General features: G+C 42.2%; 1 protein-coding gene across 6 annotated transcripts in view; it reads right to left on the reverse strand.

Moving 5' to 3' along the window:
- Window positions 1-23,936, reverse strand: part of SCAPER (S-phase cyclin A associated protein in the ER) — a 319,884-nt gene that overhangs the window by 19,708 nt on the left and 276,240 nt on the right. For all 6 annotated transcript variants that reach the window (XM_039912274.1, XM_039912273.1, XM_039912272.1 and 3 more), the window contains 2 exons: window positions 21,723-21,960; window positions 15,367-15,516 (listed from right to left, as the gene is read on the reverse strand). In XM_039912274.1, coding sequence (XP_039768208.1) covers window positions 15,367-15,516; window positions 21,723-21,960 — 388 coding nt within the window. The remainder of the gene's footprint in view (window positions 1-15,366; window positions 15,517-21,722; window positions 21,961-23,936) is intronic.

A 23,936-nucleotide genomic window follows, 5' to 3' on the forward strand; every position in this document is an offset into this window, starting at 1 on the left:
ATTCTGAACCGTTAGAGAATCCAAGTTTGATTATTTTCAGATTGAAATCTGTTGGTCACCTGCCAGGTGCAACCAATAAAATGTGTAGTCTTGCCATAGAAAGAAAAAGTGAAAGAGAGAGATAAAGGGAGAGGGAGGAGAAAGAAAAGAGAGCAAGAGAGGAAGGAGAGAGGAAGAGAGAAAGAGCAAGGGGATGGGGGAGATGGAGAATGCGAACCTCAAATGGTCAAAAGGAATTTTCTGGGAGGCAAACTGGGATCTGTATTTTAGGAGCTAGATAGTGCAAATGGACAAAAACAATGAGAAAGACCAAGTTTTTTTTAATGTGACTCCCCTTGCACTCTCTTTTACAACTGCGGGGCTGCTGGTTGTTTATGAACAATTTTGTCCTCACACGAACACTGATGATATCTCTTCGGCCACTTCTTTCCACCAAGATCGAAGCATTCCACATCTAATTAGGTGTACTGAGCAGTGTTTTAGACAAATGATCTAGGCAGCAGAATGAAGAGAGAATGTCTGGACAGAGAAGAAAGGAGAAGGGAGAGGACTGCTAAGAGACTGTTGCAGTTGTACAGTAGAGACATGACTAGTGCCCGGACCAGCATGGTAGTATTTTCAGTGGAGAGGAAGGGGTGGATTCTGGAGATTTTGTTGAGGAAGAATCAAACAGGAAGTGGTGACTGACAATGAATATGGGGTTTAAAAGAAAGAGAAGATAATGCAAAGGGCCTGTGCTTGAGTGGCAGGCAATATATATGGTTGTGCTATCAACTAAGATGGGTGTTAGGAGTGGAAGGGAATCTGAGGATTTAAGTTTTGGACACGTTGAGCTTGAGGTGCTGGTGGGATGTCCGTGTAGAAATGTCTTGGAAGCAGAAGGAGATTCGACATTGAAGAAAAGGAGGGAGGTTGGAGCTAATGAGGGAGATTTGAAAATCATCTGTGTAGAGGTGGTAGTTGAAGCCATGGGAGCAGATGAGCTTCCCAAGGGAGTGAGAAATAAAGGGGGACACAGACCTGATCCTTGAGGGACACCCCATAGTTAGGCAGTGAGTGGCAAAGGAAGAACAAGCAAAAAAGACTGAGAAGGGTTAGTCAGAGATGTAGGAGAAGAACCAGTAGAGGGCTGTGTAAGAAAATCCAAGGTTAAATGGTATTTCCAGAAGAAGGGAGTGGTCCACAGCCAAGCAGTTGAGGAGGATTAGGACAGCGTAGAGTCTGTTAGACTTGGCTTGAAGGAGTTCACTGGTAGAATAAAAGGGGCCAAAGCTGCATTGTAGAGGATGAGGAAGGAATTGGAGGAGAAAAAGTGGAGGCACATTTGAAGAGTCCGGACAGAATGTTAGAAGGTGATGGGGGCTACATGGATGATGCAGTGGGAACAAGGGAAGATTGTTTTAGGAGGGGAGATAAAGGTGTGTTTGAAAGCAGAGGGGAAGGAGCCATCAAAGGGTGATCCACTGAAGATGGCAGTCAGGAAGGGAAGAAGAGTTGGTGCAAATAGTTTTATAAGTTGTGGAGTCAAAGATGTAAGTGGAGGGAGTAGATTTTGAAAGCAGGTAGGAGATCTCTTGAAAGACAGCCAAGAAGGAAGAGTGGATGAGGATAAGAGGAAGCTGGGGGAGGGGTGGGGGACAAGGGGGAGATTTGGGAAGTTCTCACCTGATGGTTTCGACCTGGTCAACCAAGTAGATGGCAGAGTCATAAGGGGGTGAGAGAAGGGGGAGTTGGGGGCACTGGGGTAATAATTTTGGTATTTGTTAAGCACTTACTATGTGCCAAGCATTGTTCTAAGCGCTGGGTAGATACGAGGTAATTAGGTTGTCCCATGTGGGGCTCACAGCCTTAATCCCCATTTTTCCAGATGAGGTAACCGAGGCACAGAGAGGTTAAGTGACTTGCCCAAAGTCACACAGCTGACAAGTGGCATAGCGGGAATTAGAACCCATAACCTCTGACTCCCAAGCCCGTGCTATTTCCACTGAGCCACGCTGCTTAAGGAGAAAGTCAAATGTCTCGTTGCAAGCAATGGGAATCAGTAAGGGAGAAGGGGCGTTGCTGATCAGAGGAGGTGGTACAGTTATAAGAGGTGAGGATTAATTTTAGATACCAAGATTTCTACCAACAGCATTCTGTGGCACAAGCCCAGAGGAAACAAACTGTGGAGGTGATTCATGGGTGGGAGTTAGTGGTGCAAGATTAACAGAGGGACATGAGTGCAAGGGAGTAAATGGAAAGGACAGAGTTGAAGGAATGGATTTATTATTATTATTATTATTATTATATCTGTTAAGCACTGGCCTAAGCACTGGAGTAGATTCAAATTAATCAAGTCAGACACATGGAACTGACAGTCTAAGTAGGAAAGACAGTGGGCTTTGAATCCCCATACTACAGGTGAGGAAACTGAGGCATGGGGAGACAAGTGACTTGCTCAAAGTCACAGCAGGCAACTGGCAGAGCCAGGAGTACTCAGAAGCCCAAGCTCTTTCCACTAGACCATACTGCTTTGTGTATCAAGAGATGGGAGGTTGGGTAAGAAGTTCAAATGGGGCATTATGGCCTGGGAAGGAGTCTAGAGGTTGGAGGTCTCCATGTGGAGAGAGTACAGTTTATTAATAATAATAATGGCATTTTTAAGCACTTACTATGTGCAGGGCACTGTACTAAGCACTGGGGTAGATACAAGCAAATAGGGTTGGACACAGTCCCTGTCCCATGTGGGGCTCACAGTCTCAATCCCCATTTTACAGATAAGGGAACTGAGGCCCAAGAAGTAAAGTGACTTGCCCAAGGTCACACAGCAGACAAGTGGCAGAGCCAGAATTAGAACCCTTTCCCTCCCTTCAGCACAGTGCTCATTTGTATATATTTTTATTACCCTATTTATTTTGTTAATGAGGTGTACATCCCCTTGATTCTATTTATCGTGATTATGTTGTCTTGTTTTTGTCTGTCTCCCCCGATTAGATGGTGAGCCCATCATTAGGCAGGGATTGTCTCTATCTGTTGCCGAACTGTATATTCCAAGCGCTTAGTACAGTGCTCTGCACATAGTAAGAGCTCACTAAATACTATTGAATGAATGAACCCGTAACCTTTGGACTCCCAGGCCTGGGCTCTATCCATTACACCATGTGGGAGGAGATGTGTGAGAAAAAAGGCAGGTATGGAGGTTGTGGTCAGAGTGGGATTTCAGTGTTGGTGAAGGTGGAGATTGTACAGTGACTAGTGATAATGAGCTCTAGCATATCCAGTTTGGTGAGTGAGTGAGATGAGGTGAAGGAGGAGGTCAGGAGAGTTAGTGAGAGGATGGGAAAGGGAGGACATCGGGAATGTCCACGTGGATGATGAGGTGCACCAAGATCAATGTAAGAATGGAGGAGAGAAAGAAGGTACGAAAGGCATCAAAAATTGCTCAGAAAATCTGAGGTGGGATCATGGGTCTGGTAGATGATGGCAACTAGTAATAGAAAGGGGTGGTGGAAGTGGGTGACACAGGTTTTGAAGGAAGAAAAGGTGGGAGTTTGGAAGGGTGGGATGATGTGACAGTAGTATGGGGGGGTAAGAAGCAGGTTGGCTTCTTACCCTTTTCTAATGAGTCTGGGAGTGGGGGAAAATGAGTGCCTCTCAGGAGAGAGGAGCAAGGAAGGCCTTATCATCTGGGATGAGTCCTGGCAAGGGGGAAGAGTGACTGGGTCAGAAGCTGGTCAAGGATGAAAGGGGGTTCACCTACAGAGGAGTTTCCATGGAGGACATTTAGATGGGGTTATGTGATGGGGGACTGAAGAGGATACGGTATTTGGGGGGCGAGGAGGGAAGACAGGGTGGCTTGATGGGTGAAAGTTGATGGTGTACATCTCCCCAGTCCTTAAAACCCTCCAATGGTTGCCCATTTTCTCTCCGCAGCAGAAACTCCTGATCACTAGCTTTTAAGCACTTGATAATCTCTCATCCCCCCTACTTATCCTTGTTCTTCTCCTGCTTACACCCTAGCTCACATACTTCAATCCTCTCAAGTCAAACTACTCACTGTACCTTGATCTCAGCTCTCTCACCACCGACTCACTGCGCATGTTGTTTCTTCTTTCTGGAACTTCCTCCCGGTCAATATCTGGCAGACCACTGCTCTCCCCATTTTTAAGGCCTTTCCAAAATAACATCTCCTACGGGAAGACCTCTCTGATTAATCAATCATCTCCTCCTCTCTATATCCTCCCAACTGCTACTTCAGCCCTTCCACATCACCTAAGCACATGGGTTCTCACATATCAAATAATAAGCACATAATTGACCTCTCAGGTGCCTTTGACACTGCTGACCATCCCCTTCTCCTGGAAACATTATCCAACCTTGGCCTTCACTGGTTCTCCTCTTACCCCTCTGGTCGGTCATCCTCAGCCTCTTTCACGGACTTCTCCTCTGCCTCCCAACCACTAACTGTGAGTGTCCCTCAAGGTTCAGTTCTGGGTCCCCTTCTATTCTCCATCTACATCCACTCCCTTGGAAACTCATTCACTCCCACGGCTTCAACTACCACCTCTATGAGGATGATTTCCAAATCTGCATCTCCAGCTCTGATTTCTCTCCCTCTCTGTAGTCTCACATTTCCTCCTACTCTCAAGACATCTCTACCTGGATTTCCTCCCATTATTTCAAACTTAGCATGTTAAAAACTGAACTCCTTATCTTCCCAACCAAATCTTGTCCTTTCTCTGACTTTTCCATTAGTGTAGAGAGCATCACCATCCTTCCTGTCTCACAAGCCCATAACCTTGGCATTTTCCTTGAATCCTCTCTCTCAATCAACCCACATATTCAATCTATCACTAAATCCTGTCGGTTTAACCTTCATGGCATTGCTAAAATCCTCCCCTTCCTCTCCATCCAAATAGCTACCACGTTAATCCAGGCACTTATCTTAACCTGCCTTGATTAAGGTAACAGTCTCCTTGCTGACTTCCCTGCTTCCAGTCTCTTCCCACTCCAGTCCACATTTCATTCTGCTGCCCGGATCATTTTCCTACAAAAATGTTCAGTCCATGTTTTCCCACTCCTCAAGAATCTCCAGTGGTTGTCCATTCACCTCCAAATCAAACAGAAATTCCTTATTATTGGCTTTAAAACACTCGATTACCTTGCCCCTCCTAATTCACCTAACTACTCTGCTACTACAACCCAGCCTACACACTTCACTCCTCTAATATCAACCTTCTCACTGGAGAAGCAGCGTGGCCCAGTGGAAAGAGCCCGGGCTGGGGAGACAGAGGTCATGGGTTCGTATCCCGCCTCTGCCACTTGTCAGCTGTGTGACTGTGGGCAAGTCACTTAACTTCTCTGTGCCTCAGTGACCTCATCTGTAAAATGGGGATTAACTGTGAGCCTCACGTGGGATAACCTGGTTACCCTGTATCTCCCCCAGCACTTAGAACAGTGCTCTGCACATAGTAAGCGCTTAACCAACATTTTTAACCTTGATCTTGTCTATCTCACCACCGACCTCTCGCCCACATCCTGTCTCTGGCCTGGAATGCCCTCCCTCTTCATATCTGACAGACAGTTACTCTCTGCCATTTAAAGCCTTATTGAAGCCACATCTCCAAGAAGCCTTTCCTAAGACCCCTTTTTCTTTTCTTCCACTCCCTTCTACTTCACCCTGACTTGCTCCCTTTACTCATCACCCCAACACCCAGACCCAGAGCACTTGTGTACCTATTTATAATTGCTTTTTTCATATTAATGTCTGTCTCCCCTCTAGGCTGTAAGCTCATTGTGGGTGGGGAATGGGTCTATTATATTGCAGTCTCCCAAGCACTTAGTACAGTGTTCTGCACATGATAAATGCTCAATAAATATGATTATTACCTCACTGCATATATTGTACATATAATAGCAATCATACTACTATTACTAATAACACAGCATTGTCTCCCTTAGAGTCAACCAGCAGCAAGGCCAGTGATATTGTCAACCATGGGAAAATATTTTAGGGCTCAGAAATTCAATTAGATTCCAGCAAATTTTGTGGACGCAATAATGTGAGGATAACCTTATGCCTAAAATTTAGATTTCTGAGCGCTAAAAATAAATGATTAAATCTTTAATCCCACATTTAATCTTGCTTTTTTTTTTGAAAAAAATTGCCAATTCTTCCCAATTCTTTTACAAACCAACTTCCTAACCAAGCTGCACAGACGTTGCCGTTTGTTTACACTGGTCTTCCTCCCTCCTTCCCCTCACCAAACCATCCACATGCTTCATTCAGGGTTCTAAACTACATTAACTCCTGAAGAAGACTAAGGTTTCATGCCTGATGTTTGTCTTATTGGTAAATTTCTCATTTTGGCCTCGGTGCTATACTGTGTAATTATGGATTGGCTCTTACCAGCCTATCTCAGAGTGATTGATTTCAGGGGCTTCTCTTTAACTTTAGCCCAAGGCAAGTCCCTGCACTGTTTGGATTCACTAATGATCTTTGGTTAAACTTTGACTCAAAATTCCTTCTATCTTCATTTACTTGAAATGTACTTGACACCTCTGATTCCAGATTTGAGCAAGGCTAAAAGAAGGTTCACTTTGCATAGCTTTTCATAGGAGTGCATTCAAGAGGTGTCGAGTTTAGGTATCTGAGAGTCTGTACCTTAACTACTGACATCCTTGAGCTTGGGTCCAATTCCAGGTTGAAAATTGGGCCTTGATTGTTGAAAACCTTTTACTGCGGCTTGGTAGATGAAAAATAGACTTTTGTTAACTTTCAGTCGATTACTGGTGGTGATCCTACTTGGTCCACCTAAAGACGGCTGTATACTCTCAGGATTTGTAATTTAGTCTTGAAGGAATTAGAGGATCTACAAAGGTTGCAATTCAAATACCTAAGGCAGTGACTACTTTTCGCGTTGAAGTCAAAACAATGACCTGACCAGTTTCAGACTAGTTTTTACATTTTGAAGCATTTGTTAGCTTTAGTTCCCCTGAAAATGAGAAATGAAGAAGTTTGGACAAGCAAGACTCCACATTTGAGTCTAAGAGCGCTTGAGCAGAACTTCAAATAAATATATTTCAGGAAAACTTGGATGTGAAGAAGTGTCCAGTGGGGATCAAATCTGAACCACCACATTCACTTCATCCTGCCCCAGAGCAGGATGTTCTGAAAGGACATTTTGTCCAGAAATCAAAACAGGCAGATACATGTGATCCCATTCAGTTTCAGCTTTTCACTTTTTCCAATGCTTCACTTGAGGGATAACTGGTTAACCAATTCAAATAGAAATCGTAAGTTATCTCGTACTGCAGACGCGATAGCTCCTGGGCCACCTCAGAGACATGTGATGCAGGCAGTAATCTCACACTGGATAGTCTTGGGCCTAGAGAGACTGTTATTAATGACACCCACAGGACCCTCCAGTTGGCTGCTGATGGACTCTTGTCATTCTTTCTAAACAGGCCCACCTTTAGGTGGTCATTTAGGATGACTGCACAATAACAGAGTGTTTGACAAGTTCCCTCACCGATACTTTTCTGACCTATTCTGGAATGAGAAAGGTCCCTTGTGCAAAGGTTTTACCCACTTGAAATCCTCCTGTGTGGTGTAAAAGTCACCGAGGAGGTGGATAAACAAAAGGTTTATTTTATTTGGTTCATGTGAAGGTTGTGACTTTAAAGCCTGTTTTCAGGCTGAATGCTCTTAACTGGGAAATTTCTTTACTTTTACTTCAAACAGATCACTCATTCAATGTGCTAAAGTAATCCCAAAAAGTTGTTTTTGATTAAAAGTTATTGTTCCACTTGGAAAAAGAACACCACATTTTTCTTTTCTGTTGTAATACTGAGCGTCTATTACTGTTCTAATATTGTAGTTCTGGCAAATTAAAAAGACCAATACACTTCCAAAACAGTCGAAATTGCTGTTTAAATTCTTAGCCTCTTTGTCGGACAAAATGTATTTTTATTTTATGAAAGAAAAAGCATCTGTCACATGAAGCAAGAAAACCTGGAAGGCTAGATACTTCTGTGACAGTTTACAAAGAAGCTGCCAACTCATCATTTAACAAATATAGCGAAAGCAAAAGGCTTCAGGGCCTTCTGTGCTGCACAGCAGTTTCAATCTCATAACTCCACTCCAGTTGTTCCATTTTATGAACTTGGAATCGAAGAAGTTTACAAAATGGGTGTGACCTGGGGTAATCTGCTTTTCCAAAGAACAAATGGACAAAATGAAGCTCATAGCAGGAAATCCGCTCTGACCCATAGAAAGCTCTGGGAAACAGACTGCAGGTCTGAAAAAACTCAAAGTCTGCAATGCCTTTTAATATCAATGCTTATGCCCAAACTAAGATATTTTAATAATTTTATTATTTTTTTAATCATCTGAGGGAAAACACTTAAGCTTTTATCTTGGTTTCTTTCTTAACCCATACTAGGGGACCAAAGCAGGTAAAAAACCTAAAACACTGCACCCGGAAATGCAGATTTCAGAAATCCAGTTAAAACCCAAATGCTTCATTTATTGATCGTCATCATTTTGTAATTTTGTGTGGGAAGTTAATCCTCAGCTCTTTTTTCCAGTATAAAAAAGAACAATGACTTTTGCAGTATCAGAATCTAAATTCATGAACTCCTGTCAAGAGGCTTCATATTCCACTCCAAGTCTTTGGGTCACTTGGTCTCCCACAACAGGGTAAAAAATATCAACTGCACTAACATCTTTAAGAGAAAAAGAGGGAAAAAAGGAGAAAGCTTGTTTGGTGAGTGCTGAGCAAGCAATGTATAGCTTCTTTAAGGATCTGTCACACAAGATCACAGGTTTAAAAACATTAATTTGCAAAGATTTTTCAAATTAGCAGCATTCACTAACTGAATTAAATATGCAAGTTTCTTATTCCCAGTACAGTAATGTATAGGCGGTCAAATCATCTGTCATTCATGTTAATTTAATTATCAGATCCCATTCAATTATCCAATATAAAATGTAAATGAAGTGAAGGGTTGACAGCACATACTAATTATGTTCATTTTAATAATTAAATAGGACAGAATTTAGAAACTGGAATGAAAGCACCATAAAATACAGGGAGAATTTTAATTAAAACAACAACATTTTAATTAGAAACTGTAATCCTATAGTAAATAGATGATTGGCTTAATCAAAGATAGGGACATTACTTTTATTACACAGGTTTCTCTTATGAGGACATTTTTAGTGTCATGGGACCTGTTGGCTTTAGTTAATAGACTAAATGGTGGCAGAATAAAAAGGGCCAATTTCATGGGCAATACTTTATGCAAAATAGTTGCCTAATAAAACAATCTTACCACACCCACCATCATTCTAGAATTCCCTGCCTTATAAAAACACAAGCTGTCTCCCCATGCCAAGCCTTACAAATTAATACAAAATGTGCGACACATTTGAGTTTTGATCAATGGGGCAAAGGCACTTAAAGCTACCAAAAAATTCCCCCCCTTTTGGGAATTTCTTTGCTTTCTTGACCAATCTACTTCCAGGAACATTGGTAGTTGTTACGAAAAATCTTCAAGGTTAAGAACAAAGATTAAAAAAGATACAGCAGTGATCCTAGTAGAGGAAGTGCAATAGTAGAAAAGTATAGTATGGATCCCATGTGATTTTATTCTGGATTTAATGGGCAACTTTCAAAGTGGTCAGCTCCAAAGTAATGCCTATCGTATACAAGTGCTTTTTAATTCCCTTCCGATATTGCAAATTGGGGCTACAGTGTTCTAAAGCAAATACAAATTCTTTTCTGGGCAACTTGAGCCTAGCATGTATCTTCTCTTGGTTATGGGCATCAAGAAACTGATTTTCAGAAAACAAATGTGAGACTGGTTCTATTAAAAAAAAAAAACCTTGCTTAATTCTCAAAAGTCATTTTCTCACTTGTGAGTAATGAGAATATTGACTTGAAGTAGTCCAAATTTTTCTTTTTCCTTATAATCTCATCATCAAGAATCTGTGATGATAGTTCTGAAATATTTTTAGATGACTATCAATCAATTAAATCATGGTATTTATTGAGAGCTTACCATGTGTAGAGTTCTGTACTAAGTGCTTGAGAAAGTACAATACAATGGAGTTGGTGGACACAAAACCTGCCCACGAGGAGCTTACAATATACGGGGTAGACACACATTAAAGTAAATTACAGAGGGGGAAACAGTACAGGGTAAGACCATGCCCTAATCTTGCCTGTCTCGCTGCCGACCCCTGACACATGTCCTGTCTCTGTCCTGGCAAGGCCCTCCTGCCTCAAATACAACAGACAATTACTCTCCCCATCTTCCAAGCCTTATTGAAGGTACATCTCCTCCAAGAGGCCTTCCCAGACTAAGTCCCACTTTTCCTATTATACTACTCCCTTCTGTGTCACCCTTTCCAACTTTGTTCTCCCCCCCACCACGTATATACCCTCTATCTACCCCAGTGCTTAGAACAGTGCTCGGCACATAGTAAGCGCTTAACAAATACCAACATTATTATTATTATTCTTATATCTGTAATTTTATTTATTTGTATTGATGTCTGTCTCCACTCCTCTACACTGTGAGCTCTTTGTGGGCAGGGAATGTCATTACTGTTGCATTGTACTTTCCCAAGCGCTTAATACAGTGCTCTGCACACAGTAAGCACTTAATATGATTGAATGAATGAGTGAATATTGTGAAGCTGGGTTGAGTATCAAAATATGACAATTCCCAGTTTCAACAGGGTAATGGTAACAGCAAAAAAAGCAGAGTTTGAGAGCCCCCAATCCATAGAACTCTACTGATAAAGTAAATCCCCTATTTACTGGGCACAAAGCACTTTATTAAGCACTTGGGAGACTATAATGAGTTAATAGACATGATTCCTGCCCTCAAGGGGTTTACAATTTAGTGGGGGAGACAGACTCAGAAATAATTGATAGATATGGCAAAAACGTACATTTATACATGAATTAGTGCTTAAATAGGTAAGTCAAAATTACAGAAGGGCTTCAGGTAGCTGTAACAAATGGATAGCTGGTGCTGAAGTGGTGGTTGGGGTGATAGCATTTTGGGGGAAAAGAAATTAATTGGGGAAGCTTCCGGCATGAGGTGTGATTTCAGAAAAGCTTTGAAAAGTGGGTAAGTGCTATGGCCTTGCGGATTTTAAGAGGTAGGGAGTTCTAGGCTATAAGAAGGACGTGAGCAAAAGGCTGGAGATGGGAGTGACGAGAACGAATCACACTGAGCAAAACTTGAGAGGACAAGCTGGGATATTGTTATATTATATTTACTCTCCCAAGCCCATTGTACAGTGCTTTGCAACATGGCAAGGGTTTAGTAAATACCATTTGATGGAGAAAAGATTTCTCCAAGACTCCTTTATTAACAGTCTTTCTGGCCTATGGCCTGGTTTCCTTTGGGGCCTGGACTAATTTTTTTAAGTTCAGGCCCAGTGGGGCCTCGGTTACATAGTCATTCTTTTTGATTTTCTTTAGAGAATCGGAGAAAAAAGGAAAGGAGGACTTTGGGCGAAGGCAGGGCAGGTAGCCTTTACAGCAAGAAGCAGGATCTGGACTAGGGCTAATGTAGACTGGGGGGAAGGAAACCTCTCCAGGATAAGGGTTTAGCTATTCTCAAAGGCTTCCTGGTACATTTATCTAGGTTTGATATTTTCAGGATGAAGTGCGAAAGGGTGCAAGAGATTCTCTCTCAGAGACATTCGGATCCCTGATGCAATCTCACTCTCGGCAGCATTGTCTTCGAACTGAAGGACAATGCTAAGAGTTAAACTCCAAGGACTTTTCGGTGCCAGAAAACTGGATTTTCATGAAGAGTGACCACATGGCTCTGGAGATTTTTTGAAGAATGATGGATTACTTGCACCTATCAGAAAGGGCTACAAAGTCTCTACTGAGCCAGCAGAGAGAGCCAGTTTTTCTCCTTGTAGGTTCGGGGGTTAATATTTTCCCTTGTGACGGTGAAGAAGGTCCACCTGCCCTTTCCCTGTTCTCTTTGTAGAGAACTGCTGTCTGGGCTGCTGATGCTTTCAACAAAATACCCCCTCCTTGCCTCCAGATGTATAGAAGGCATCATAGAAAGAATGGAGTAACTGTTGCTAGGCTCCCAGAAGAATCATCAGGTTATGTGGCTGCGTCCTCACCTACAATGCTTGTGCCTTTGAGCTACAGGCTGGGCTTTGCCCAATTTATTGCACAGATCCCATATTCCTACAAGAGGTAAAGAGCTGGGGAGAGTCTACTTGTCTGTCTGCCTCTTCTCTTTCTTCTCTTCCTTTCTTCCTTCCTTCCTTCCTTCCTTCCTTCCTTCCTTCCTTCCTTCCTTCCTTCCTTCCTTCCTTCCTTCCTTCCTTCCTTCCTTCCTTCCTTCCTTCCTTCCTTCCTTCCTTCCTTCCTTCTCTCTTCTCTCTCTCTCTTTCTTTCTTTCTCTCACTCTCTCCCTTCTTCCCTCCCTCCCTCCCTTCCTCCAACCTGGTGGCTCCAGCAGTACATAACCTGATCTTTCCATCTTTATAAAATCAACTTTGGCTCTGGAAACGCTGGACATTTTTCTTATGAGGAAATTCATTTTAATTTTAGAAAATCCCCAACTCAGAATTGGATTGGGGATGGTAGGTGGCCATTCTTCCCTTTTTTGGCTGGGAATCAAATCCTCAGATTCATCTATTTAGGTAGGTGGATTAGCACTACCTATGTTTTCATGCTCACCTAATTAGAGGCAATCTGCCTGCTCACAACTTGGTTAGAGTTGTACTTTGTGGCATAGGTGCTAAATAACTGTGGTTTCAAATGGGCAAAAGGAACCTCTCCAACTCCTGTCTGTGGAAAGAAATATCAGCTTCATTGGCATGTTGTTGCCACTAATGTCTTTATAGGAGGCACATCTGTTTATCCTGGTGGGTCAGCAACTGAGAAAAGGGAGTTCACAGGCCCTTTAGTAAGGCCGGAAGTCCAAACGACCTGCCCTGAAAATCTGGGAAAAATCACCAAGACGATTTTCGGGTGATACATCTGATGCCTGTTGGTACTCCAATTCCTGTGAAGAGCCACTAAGGGCTTCCCTCTATTTGCTCCTATGAAATTAATTCTAATTTAATGGCTAAAAAGTCTCCCAGGAGTTTGGGGCTCAAGGTGGGCATGGATCAATAACCCCTGGTTCTGGATTTGTTTTTAGCCAGGCCTTGGATGCCGGTGGCCTAAAACAGAAGGAATAATGCTTTCCTGTCAGGAAAGCCTGGTGATCTGGACTGCATAGCCAGTCAGTTTGGCAATTTCAGCTGAAGAAACCAACCCAACCAACAGGCTTTTTCCTATGGTGACTGTGTGAGGGCAGCCAGAAGGGAGAGAATGCACCTGATCCCAGGGTCCTCCTGTTGGGCAGGCAAACACCATCCACCATTTCCTTCTAATCAAGAGGACTTTGGAAAAAGAGTTCATAGATAACAGGCCTGCTGGAAACCCCAGATCTTCCACTTCAAATGGTGCCTGACTGCCTGCCATGCTAATTTTTATCTGTGTAGATGGAAACCTTTATTCCTACGATCATGTGATTCTGTTACATACTACTAAGCCATTTGAATAAAGCCTCCTTAATGGTTCAAATTAATTTTAACTGGGAATGGATGTCTGTTTTAGTAGTCTCGATCTCTTTAAACAGGCAAATTCAACAACTTTTTGAAAGAGCTAATCATGCCTTAGGTCTGGTGGCTTCCCTGTTCTTCCTCCGCTGATAAATGGCAGCAGTGTATCTCTGCCCTCCCATCACACTGCCTAATGTGGCTGAAGATGTTTTTCTCTCCCCTTTAATCTTCATTTCTCTTGATGGAACTTGCAGGATTCTCCCTGTCTTCTAGGTCCGATTTTACCATAACATGTCATCTTTAAACAAAAGTCCCTAAGTAGTTTCCTGTCTCATTTTCAAAGATACTATATGTCTGGGCTTTATCTAAGAGTCTGGATTTGTCCATAATGCAGCATCAGCAAGAAGTTGCATATTAAACCACATACAATTCTTGCGACCATAGAATTTAGCATAAAATACTGGCTGAACTGAAGTACTTCAAACAATAGACTGTCACCTGGGAAATAGCAGCCTTGGAAATAGAGTCTTCAGGCAGGGGGAAGAAGCCAGATTGGGTGGTAGAGGTTGGTTGGGAGGGTTTTGGGGGGAAACTGCTGCCTTGTTTGCTCTTAGTACTCTCCCCTGACACCTGGACTGGGCTGTTATGGGGGTTACTAGTTCACAAGGGACAGATTGCCCCCTCCCCTTTCAAACCTTTCACCTCGTGTGAAATGACACAATACGGTCTTCCTCTTCCACGCCACTGAACCTCAATGGAAAAATACACTGGGACTTCCTAGAATGGAATTTAATGAATCCCAGAGCTTCGTTTAACCAGAACCTCTGATTAAAGGGGAAGTGTTCATTTCATGAAGTAAGAAATGGTAATATTCACTAATCAAGAGAAGGGCAAGAGAACAAACACCTGGACTAAGTAACAAGCTCAGTAGAACTGACACTTTTTCTTTCCCACCCTGCAGACTTACAATCAGACTTGGGCCGATTCTGGAAGACAAAAAAGCACTCATGGACAATTGCAAATACACTATGGGAAATAATAATAGTAACTGTGGTATTTGTTGAGTGCTTACTATGTGTCAAGCACTGTACTAAGCGATGGGGTAGATACAAGATCATCAGGTCCCACCCGGGGCTCAGCGTCTAAGTAGAAAGGGGAACAGGTACTGAATCCTCATTTTGCAGATGAGGGAACTGAGGCATGGAGAAGTGAAGAGACTTGCCCAACGTCACACAGCAGACAAGTGGCAGAGCTGGGATTAGAACCCAGATTATTCTGATCTCCATGCCTGTGCTCCTTCCACTAGTCCATGCTGTGAAAGAGGGGCAGAGGGTGCAGATGTTTTTGCTTAACTTTTCTTTTTTTCTAATTTTCAGTATCATGGGAACACACATTACAACATGGGAAAAGCTAAAAGCACTGAAGTTTTAAAAGTGCGTCTATAGAGATTTGGTGACATTGACTCCTCACACACAAGATTTCATTAGCATATACAAATACATTTTATCATTAAACTGTCTGGTACATAGCTCCTAGTCAATTTGCAACTTTCACTGGAATGTAAAATACAATAATGCTCTATTCTTTCCAACTACCCAACCGGACTTAGTTGGAAAAGTTGCTATTTGGTTTCCACAGTGGATGGAGTAGATCACAAAACATGACTATGTAAAACTTGGCTTGTTTTTGGATGTATCTAAAAAGGAGACTTTCTTAAAAACATAACCATAATTTGAACCAACCTTTGAAATTCCTAGGTATTTATGTCATTTGAGTTCTCTTACCTGGTTATCTGGGTTGTTTACAGTGAAATATCCAACACAAACAATGACTTCATGGAGCAGTCCTTCACACGGGTGCTGCGCACAGAACCCCAGGAGGGAGCTGATAATGTGTCGGAAGGCAAGGGAAAGACCTTCGGCACCTACAATAGACTGACACAAAACAAGAGGGATCACTTGCCATATCACTGCCAGTACCTGACACCCAATCCCAGGGTTAATGTAAAAGTTAGCCTGTTTTAAATGACCAGTCATGGGTCTCTTAACATATCTGCAAATGCCAAACCTCCAAGAAAGGCAGATACCTGTACTCAGCCTGGCAAGTTTCTAGCGAAATACAATTTCTGGGACAATTTTCAGTGCAGTGCAGTTGAGGGCTTCTCAAAGTAAAAAAAAAACCCGACACTGTAAATAAAGGTAAACTTTAATTCTAAATTTGAAAGAGCATCTTGGAAACGATCAGAATTAACTAACAATGTGGGCATAATATTTACACTTTCATTACACATCTGTTTTAGAATACCTTTGCACCATTATTTTTGCCCAAAATAATGAGGAGGAAAGTCCTCCCTTGTCTTCACTTCCTTCTGAGGGCAAAAATACATTTCTAATACCTCATGTGTTCCAAACAGAAACAAAAGATAAATAATAACTAATAACTTTTCAAATAAACAATTTCAAAAGTCCGAGACTTCCAAAATGGGGAAAAAGAAAAATGCTCAGCTGAAAGCCTTCCTGGGATGCTTTTTGAAACCAGGCAAACTGGAGATCTAGGAGAATCAGATTTTATCTGTGCAGCCTACAGGCCTCTATTTAATAAACATGTCAAACAGATAGAACGACACAAGGTCAAAGGGGAAAAGTGAAGAACAAGGAATGAGCTTGACGGTCTCTAGGAACTCAAATGAAACAATAGTCCAGGCCTGTGGGAAAATGTTTTATCTTGAACTTCTCTTGATTTTTAGGTCTTGAATCTGCATGAAAGATATTCCGTGAATCACGGCATTTGTGAGGTCAAGATTAACACACTCAATTATATCCAACCTGATGCTGAAAAAAATGAAGCCAGTATTATTGAAACTTAATTAGTGCTCTTGGAAGGAAGAAAGAAAAAAGCAGATTGGGCTAAGAATATCTTTGGTCCCAATTTCACACTCATGAGACATAATAATGCTTTCCAGACTTCAAACCTACTTTCAGAGTTATATGCTACTTTAAATCATGTGATGACACCTCCTTATTTAATTAGTCACGTCCAGGCAAGCTCTGACCTAGTGCTCTCTGTTTAACCTTCACTGATAAGAGCAGGTCAAGGGGCATGTAAGTTTGAGTATAAAAATTAAACCAATTTTTCAAGGAAACTATACTTCCTCTTTGGTCAGAATTAATGGCAAGTCAGTGGCGTGATTTGTTGCTCTGAGCCATCTTTCAATTGTTAAGATCGTCAAAATAAATGCAACCTACAATATCCTTGCTCCCAAGGGCCATCTGAGCCAATATTAATTCATATTGAGCCAGCATTTTATCCCTTCTTGAAATCAGAAAACAGTGCCACCGCCATATTAGCACACAGTGAAACCTTGCCCCCCTTGGTGAATAGATCAGCAAGATTACGATTGCATGACTTCTTTTATTTCTCTCTCCGGTTTGGTTTTCAAAAGAAACACAATTAAAGGCATCTGGCACTTCTTTGAGATGGTTCTGTCCTTCGAGATAGAGCCTCTAGACTGTAAGTTCTTTATGGGCAGGGATTGTGTCTACCAATTCTTTTCTACTGTACTCTCCGGAGCTTTTAGTACAATGCTCTGCACACCATAAATGCTCAGTAAATATAATCAATTGAACAATGCGCAGCTGCAGCGAGCACACGGCTTTGGGTTAAGTACTGGCTTATGCAGCCAACTGCATAGGTAAAAAAAATACTACAACGAGCATTTCTGCAAACTCCACACCTCTATTAATTATAATTATGGTATTCTTTAATAATAATAATAATAATGATGATATTTGTTAAGCACTGTTCTAAGCACTGGGGTAGATACAAGTTAATCACGTTGTCCCACGTGGGGCTCTCAGTCTTAACCCCATTTCACACATGAGGTAACTGAGGGACAGAGAAGTTAAGTGACTTGCCCAAAGTCACACAGCTGATAAGTGGTGGAGCTGGGATTAGATCCCACCACCTCTGATTCCCAAGCCCGTGCTCTTTCCACTAAATCACGCTGCTTCTCTAGTAGTAAGTTGAGCACTTATTATGTGCCAGGCACTCTACTATGCACTGCCTTCCTACAGGTGATCTTTAATGCTGCTGGCAAAGTCACTGTGCTTTTGCCACCCTACTCCTTAAGGCACCAGAATGACACTTCACTGGCCCTCAGGTCAGAACTAAAGTTCTGGCTCTGTATTTTCAAATCTCTTCCCCAGCCTACCCTATCTTACTCATAGGATAGTGCTTTCCCAGCCTGTCCTATCCCCACTCTAAACTGTAAGCTCATTATGGACAGGGAACAAGTTCGCTAATTCTGTCGCATTGTGCTCTCCCAAGTGCATAGTACAGTGCTCTGCACATAATAAGCACTGAATAAATATGATTGATTGATAGGGCTGGACCTAGAGAACCAGGTAAGAGAAATTAGTTTCCCAAAGTGGGATCTCTGGGAATTGCTGAGGCCCTGGATGACGTCATGGGGAACAGGACGGGAGAAACCCTAGGTGCTGTAGCTTCTTCTGCCCCTTTCTACAAAAGGGCAGCTTCTTGTCAGGTAACTGGGCAAATATCTAGTGAACATTTGTCTCTGGGCTCTACTCTGCTGGCTCCCATTCATTCATTCAATCGTATTTATCGAACGCTTACTGTGTGCAGAGCACTGTACTAAGTGCTTGGGAGAGTAAAGCACAATGATAAACAAACATATCCCCTGCTCACAATGAGCTCACAGTCTAGAGTCGGGGAAAACAGCCGTTAATACAACTAAATAAATTACAGATATGTACATAAGTGCTATAGGGCTGGGAGAGGGGAAGAACAAAGGGAGCAAGTCGGGGTGATGCAGAAGGGAGTGGAAGAAGGGGGTAAGCAGCATGGCTCAGTGGAAAGAGCTTGGGCTTCGGAGTCAGAGGTCATGGGTTCGACTCCCGGCTCTGCCACTTGTCGGCTGTGTGACTGTGGGCAAGTCACTTAACTTCTCTGTGCCTCAGTTACCTCATCTGTAAAATGGGGATTAACTGTGAGCCTCACGTGGGACAACCTGATTACCCTGTATCTCCCCCAGCGCTTAGAACAGTGCTCTGCACATAGTAAGCGCTTAAGAAATACCAACATTATTATTATTAAGAAGAGGAAAGGGGGACTTTAGTCTGGGAAGGCTTCTTGGAGGAGATGTGCCTTCAAGAAGGTTTTGAAAAGGGGGAGAGAAATTGTCTGTAGGATTTGAGGAGGGAAGGAGTTCGAGGCCAGAGTCAGGACATGGGTGAGATAGGCTAGACGGAGGCACAGTAAGAAGGATAGCATTAGAGGAGCCAAGTGTGCGGGCTGGGTTGTAGAAGGAGAGAAACGAGGTGAGGTAGGAGAGGGCCAGGTTGTGGACTGCTTTAAAGCCAATGGTGAGGAGGTTTTGTTTGATGCAGAGGTGGATGGGCAACTACTGGAGTTTTTTGAGGAGCGGGGTGACTACCCCCAAACAAATCCCTCTACTTCTTCCAGGCAAATTTATTCAGGAACTCTATTATCACACCTTTGCTTCCAAGTTGTCACCTAGCCTGCATCTAATGCCTGGAATGTCCTCTGTGTCCCTGACTTGCTCAACTCTTTTTCCCCTCTTCAATCCAAGCAGTTTTGGAAACCTCCCTTCCTTCCTCTAGGAAGCCTTGCTTAATTGGAAGAAAAACGGCAATATCTGCTAGCCCAGTCTAACTAAACAGACAACTTCTATACCTGCCCCTATATTTACCATCGTTTCTGCCTGTACCCCATTACATTTAAGTAATTCAAATATTTTAATTAGACATTTGGTTCGATTTTTGTTCAATCACTATCTTCTTCATATTGATCTTCTTTTTCATCATTGTTGTCTGACTTAGATTGTAAATTCTTCAATGGAAAGCATTGTAGCTGCTTAACTCACTGTACAGAGCCTAGCCCAGTCCCATTGGAAAAGGGCTCTTTAAATATGCTTTTACAGATGCAGTAAGACCTTCCTGAAAGTCTTGGAGATTGCCTGTTTTTATGCAATAAAATGCTGTTAGAGTTGCAGAAAGGCTATCATTAAGGTGTTAGAAAAAAGACAGGCGGGGGTGCTGAAACCACGGACACCACTGATCTGGGATGTAAGCATGCCAAATCTTTGAAGAGCTGAAAATGGAGGATAAAAAGCCAGAAGGTAGTGAAGGCTGATTTTCTTCATTTGGGAAGGTCCTCAGAATACAAGAGGAAAAAAAGGAAGTGGCCGAAAAATGTGCAGGAGGGGAATGAATCAAGTTTTGAGGTTCTTAAATCAGGGATCCAATAGGAAAGAGAACACAGTACAAGGGAACCACAGAGATGGAGAGGAAAGGAAGGAGTGTGACGGGACAGATGAAACAGGAGGAGGTTGGAGGAGACCCACAGAAAGAGAGGAAAAGGTAAAGAACAAGGCAAAAAGGGGGGAGGGAGGAGGAAATTAGCCAAAAAAGAAGATGAGAAAAAAGCAAAAGACAAAGAAAGGGAAGAGAAAATGCTATTGAGATAAATGAGGGACAGAAAAAGAGTGAAGAAAGTGGGAAAGACATCAAAGACAAAAGGAAGGTACCTATCCTTGAGATTTGATTATTTTGCTTTTTAAAATTACCCTGGCACTCACCACCTAGTGGACTGAGCTGCCAGAATAGGAAATGAGATGTTCGGAAATGGTCTGGAGCCTTTCTTTACCTTCTGGCTTGTTAAGGGGGAGAAACTTCAGACTGGTTAACCCAGAAGCTGGAAAGGAAAAGCGGTCAAGCAGGTCCTGGCAAGGCATGAAATGGAGCCCAGAGGTGACACTTTTACTTTTTTTATAGATGCCAAATATAATGCCTAAAGCTATTCATTTATATTCATTCATTTTTACTGAGGGCTTACTGTGTGCAGAGTACTGTACTAAGCACGTGGGAGAGTACAATAAAGCAATAAGCAGACACATTCCCTGCCCACAATGAACTTACAGCCTCCAGGAGGGAGGGTAACTAGTTAGATCTCTTGCCATCCAATCAATAAATCAGTCAACCAACCAATGGTATTTAGTGAGCACTTACTGGGTGCAGAGCATGTTACTAAGTGCCTGAGAGAACACAGTGCAGTTGGGAGACATGATCCCTACCCTTCAAAAGTTTATAAACTAGTGAGAAAATATTCTGTTTGGACTTGGTTACTCACTAGATGGCTAGTGTTTGCATGTGAAAGGTTCTGAGTAATTTTAAGTGTTATCAGAAAATTCTGGGGTCATAGAGCCAGTGGCTACTTTATAAAACAAAGGTATTAGACACTATTACGAAGGATACAGATCTATAGGCCGTCACGAAAACTCTTATTTCGTTCATGAAAAAACTCAAAAGGTTTGAACACGTGATGGCTGATGTGATAATTTTCTAAGACTTCTATTAAAATCAGGGTGCCTGGAAAACACCCCTTAATACACTGTATAAGATTGCCATCAAATTAACTCTCATAAATTAAGGATTTCTAATATTCACTTGTTGAAAGACTACGTTCCTAGTAGACTGATATAACTGTAGACTTTTTATACAGTAGTAATGAAAGTAATCTAAGTTTTGAAATTACCACCTCTGAGATCTGTTGGGTTTTTTGGGTTTTTTTAGATAAAATCCTCTTCTGGTCAGTAAACTATGTATGTAAGAGTCCTACATTGGGTCTTCAATTGCTTCAAAGATCTTATGTTTTGAAAATTAAATTTCCTTTTTAAAAAAATCTGCCTCTGTCAATTTAGGAGTTCCATCACTGAGCTGCTTTCTTTGTTCAGTTATAAATGTTTAATATATGAGATTTTGCAAGCAAGTGGTAATTCTATTTTAATCTAAATTCATTTTAAATTGAGCCCAGAGAAGCTAAATCTTGCTTAAAAGTTTTATCAATCCAAACAATAATTTATCTTATTTTTGTGTTTTATTTAAGAAGACATCATTCCCCCTCCCATTATTTAAAAGTTTACATATATAATGACAGCACTTTTTATAAAGAAAACTGAGAGAAGATCTTATTTAATTTCGGATTGGTTCTGCTGCTAATTACTATGCAGTGGACCAGGAGAATAATCTTATGTCAATCCCGTGTTAATAGGTTAACTTCTTTTAATCATTAATGCAAACAAAAAACAATGCTTTGTTACCTGAAAAGCTGGCAGGTCCAGAACTGCAAAGCTGTTGAAAAAGCGTAAACTCTGAATCGCAACTTGGATGGTGTTCTGTGCATAGCTCTCTTTAGGGCTCGCTGGGTTTGAATCTGAGATTGTGCCATGGAAGAGAATACAGTACAGCATATGTAAAACTCCAACCAAGTCTGAAGACTGAAGAGCAGCAGTTAGTCCTGTGGGATCCTGACGCGTATTGTCAAATATGCTCCAAGACCTGACAAAGAAACATTACACTCTTTAAATAGAAATCTACTAAGGGATGTTCAAATTTGCAGAAGTCAAATGGAACAAAATTAGTGGATTGCTAAAAGCAAAACATTGGGGTTGTATAAGGCAATTAGAAACCACAGCAAAGAAATATGGGCTTAGAATTCCACTTATCTATATATTCCTTCTTTACACATGGAAGGGTTGTCTACTGTTCAGCGACAACAGACCTGCAATCTCTCCCACACTCACCATTGACTCATTGCAGAAAGTTGAGTCATTCAGTCCTTTCGGTCTCAGTTTCCTAACCACAGAGGGTTAGCAGAGCTCTCCGGTGAGAAAGATCATAAATGGACAAATTCATGAATCACTCCACCCATTCCTCAGTTAGGTCATTTCTAATAATAATAATTATGGCATCTGTTAGGCCGTTACTATGTGCCAGGCACTGTACTGAGTGCTGGTGTAGATACAAGCAAATCCAGTTGGACACGGTCCCTGTCCCACATGGGGCTCACAGTCTCAATCCCTATTTTACAGATGAGGTCACTGAGGCACAGAGGGGTGAAGTGACTTGCTCAAGGTCACACAGCAGACAAATGGAGGAGCTAGGATTAGAAACCATGACCTTCTGACTCCCAGACCATGCTCTATTCATTACGCCATTCTTCTTCCTTATTACATTAGCCTGATCTATGGCACTAGCTCTGTAGGGGTGGGCATTGGGGAAGCATGAGAGTGGATCACAATGGGGAAAGGGGGAGGTGTATGTGAAGCAGGAAAGACTGTGAGGGTCACTTGACTGCCTGGAAGAGGCACTAGTGGGGTGGCCATTTGTCTGTTTTTCAGTTGGTTTATCGCCTGATAGTGACACAGCACCAGACCCCCTTAAGTCAATAATGTTTATCATTCAAACAGTGGTATTTATTGAGCGCTTACTGTGCGCAGAGCCCTGTACTAAGGACTAGGGAGAGTATAATAGAACAGGGTTGGTGGACATGTTTCCCAACCACAGTGCATTTACAGCTTTGAGGAGGACTCTAGACTTCTACTCAGCCTACCTCGCCCTTCACTGCACCTACTGAGCCATGCAGCTTGGAAGGAGCATTTATATTTAGAGGGACCAGGAAGGAGAATACAGTGGCTCAGAAGCAATGGAGGAGCGAAAGTTGGGGGGCAACCAGGTTACCGCCTCTAACTTTCTGCAAAGAATCTTTATATTTATCCTTAGGATGCCATTAAACCTAATAATAATAACGGCACTTGTTAAATGCTTACTATGTGACAAGCACTGTATTAAGCACCAGGTTGGATACAAGCAAATCGAGTTAGACGCAGTCCTTGTCCCATTTGGGGCTCACAGTCTCATTTCCCATTTTACAGATGAGGTAACTGAGGCCCAGAGAAGTGACTTGCCCAAGGTCACACAGCAGACAAGTGGCGGAGCTGGGATTAGAACCCATGACCTTCTGACTTCCAGGCTCATGCTCTATCCACTAAGCCGTAGTGCTTCTCATTACCTAACAGAGGTAACATACACCTGTTGATTCCAGCTGGACATAGGGGGTGTCCAGGATTCTCCAATGTAATCAATGGCCACACTAGTCATCAGGAAGAACATAACCAATTTACTTCCGATGAACTAAAAGTCAGCTACCCTTTCACGGAACCTCTCTGACAATATAAATTCATTAATGTAGTTATATTTACTCAGCTATAATTATCTGAGTACACAATTCTGGGTAATTTCAGTAAAAAAGGGCAACCGATCCTGGTTCAGAAACCAAACTCCCCAGATATAATTCCAATGAGGAAACTGGTTCTACGTTAAAGCGCTTTCACTGGAAACAACTCCATCATAAGTCCAAGGGTTGACTTGGACGTGTACTCCTTCCCCCTCCATATATGACAGATGACCACCCTCCACACCGTCAAAGCCTTGTTAAAATCACATATTTTCCAAGAGGCCTTCTCCCCCATTAA

Source organism: Ornithorhynchus anatinus, chromosome 5 (assembly GCF_004115215.2).
Source record: "Ornithorhynchus anatinus isolate Pmale09 chromosome 5, mOrnAna1.pri.v4, whole genome shotgun sequence".
NCBI classification, from domain to species: Eukaryota; Metazoa; Chordata; class Mammalia; order Monotremata; family Ornithorhynchidae; genus Ornithorhynchus; species Ornithorhynchus anatinus.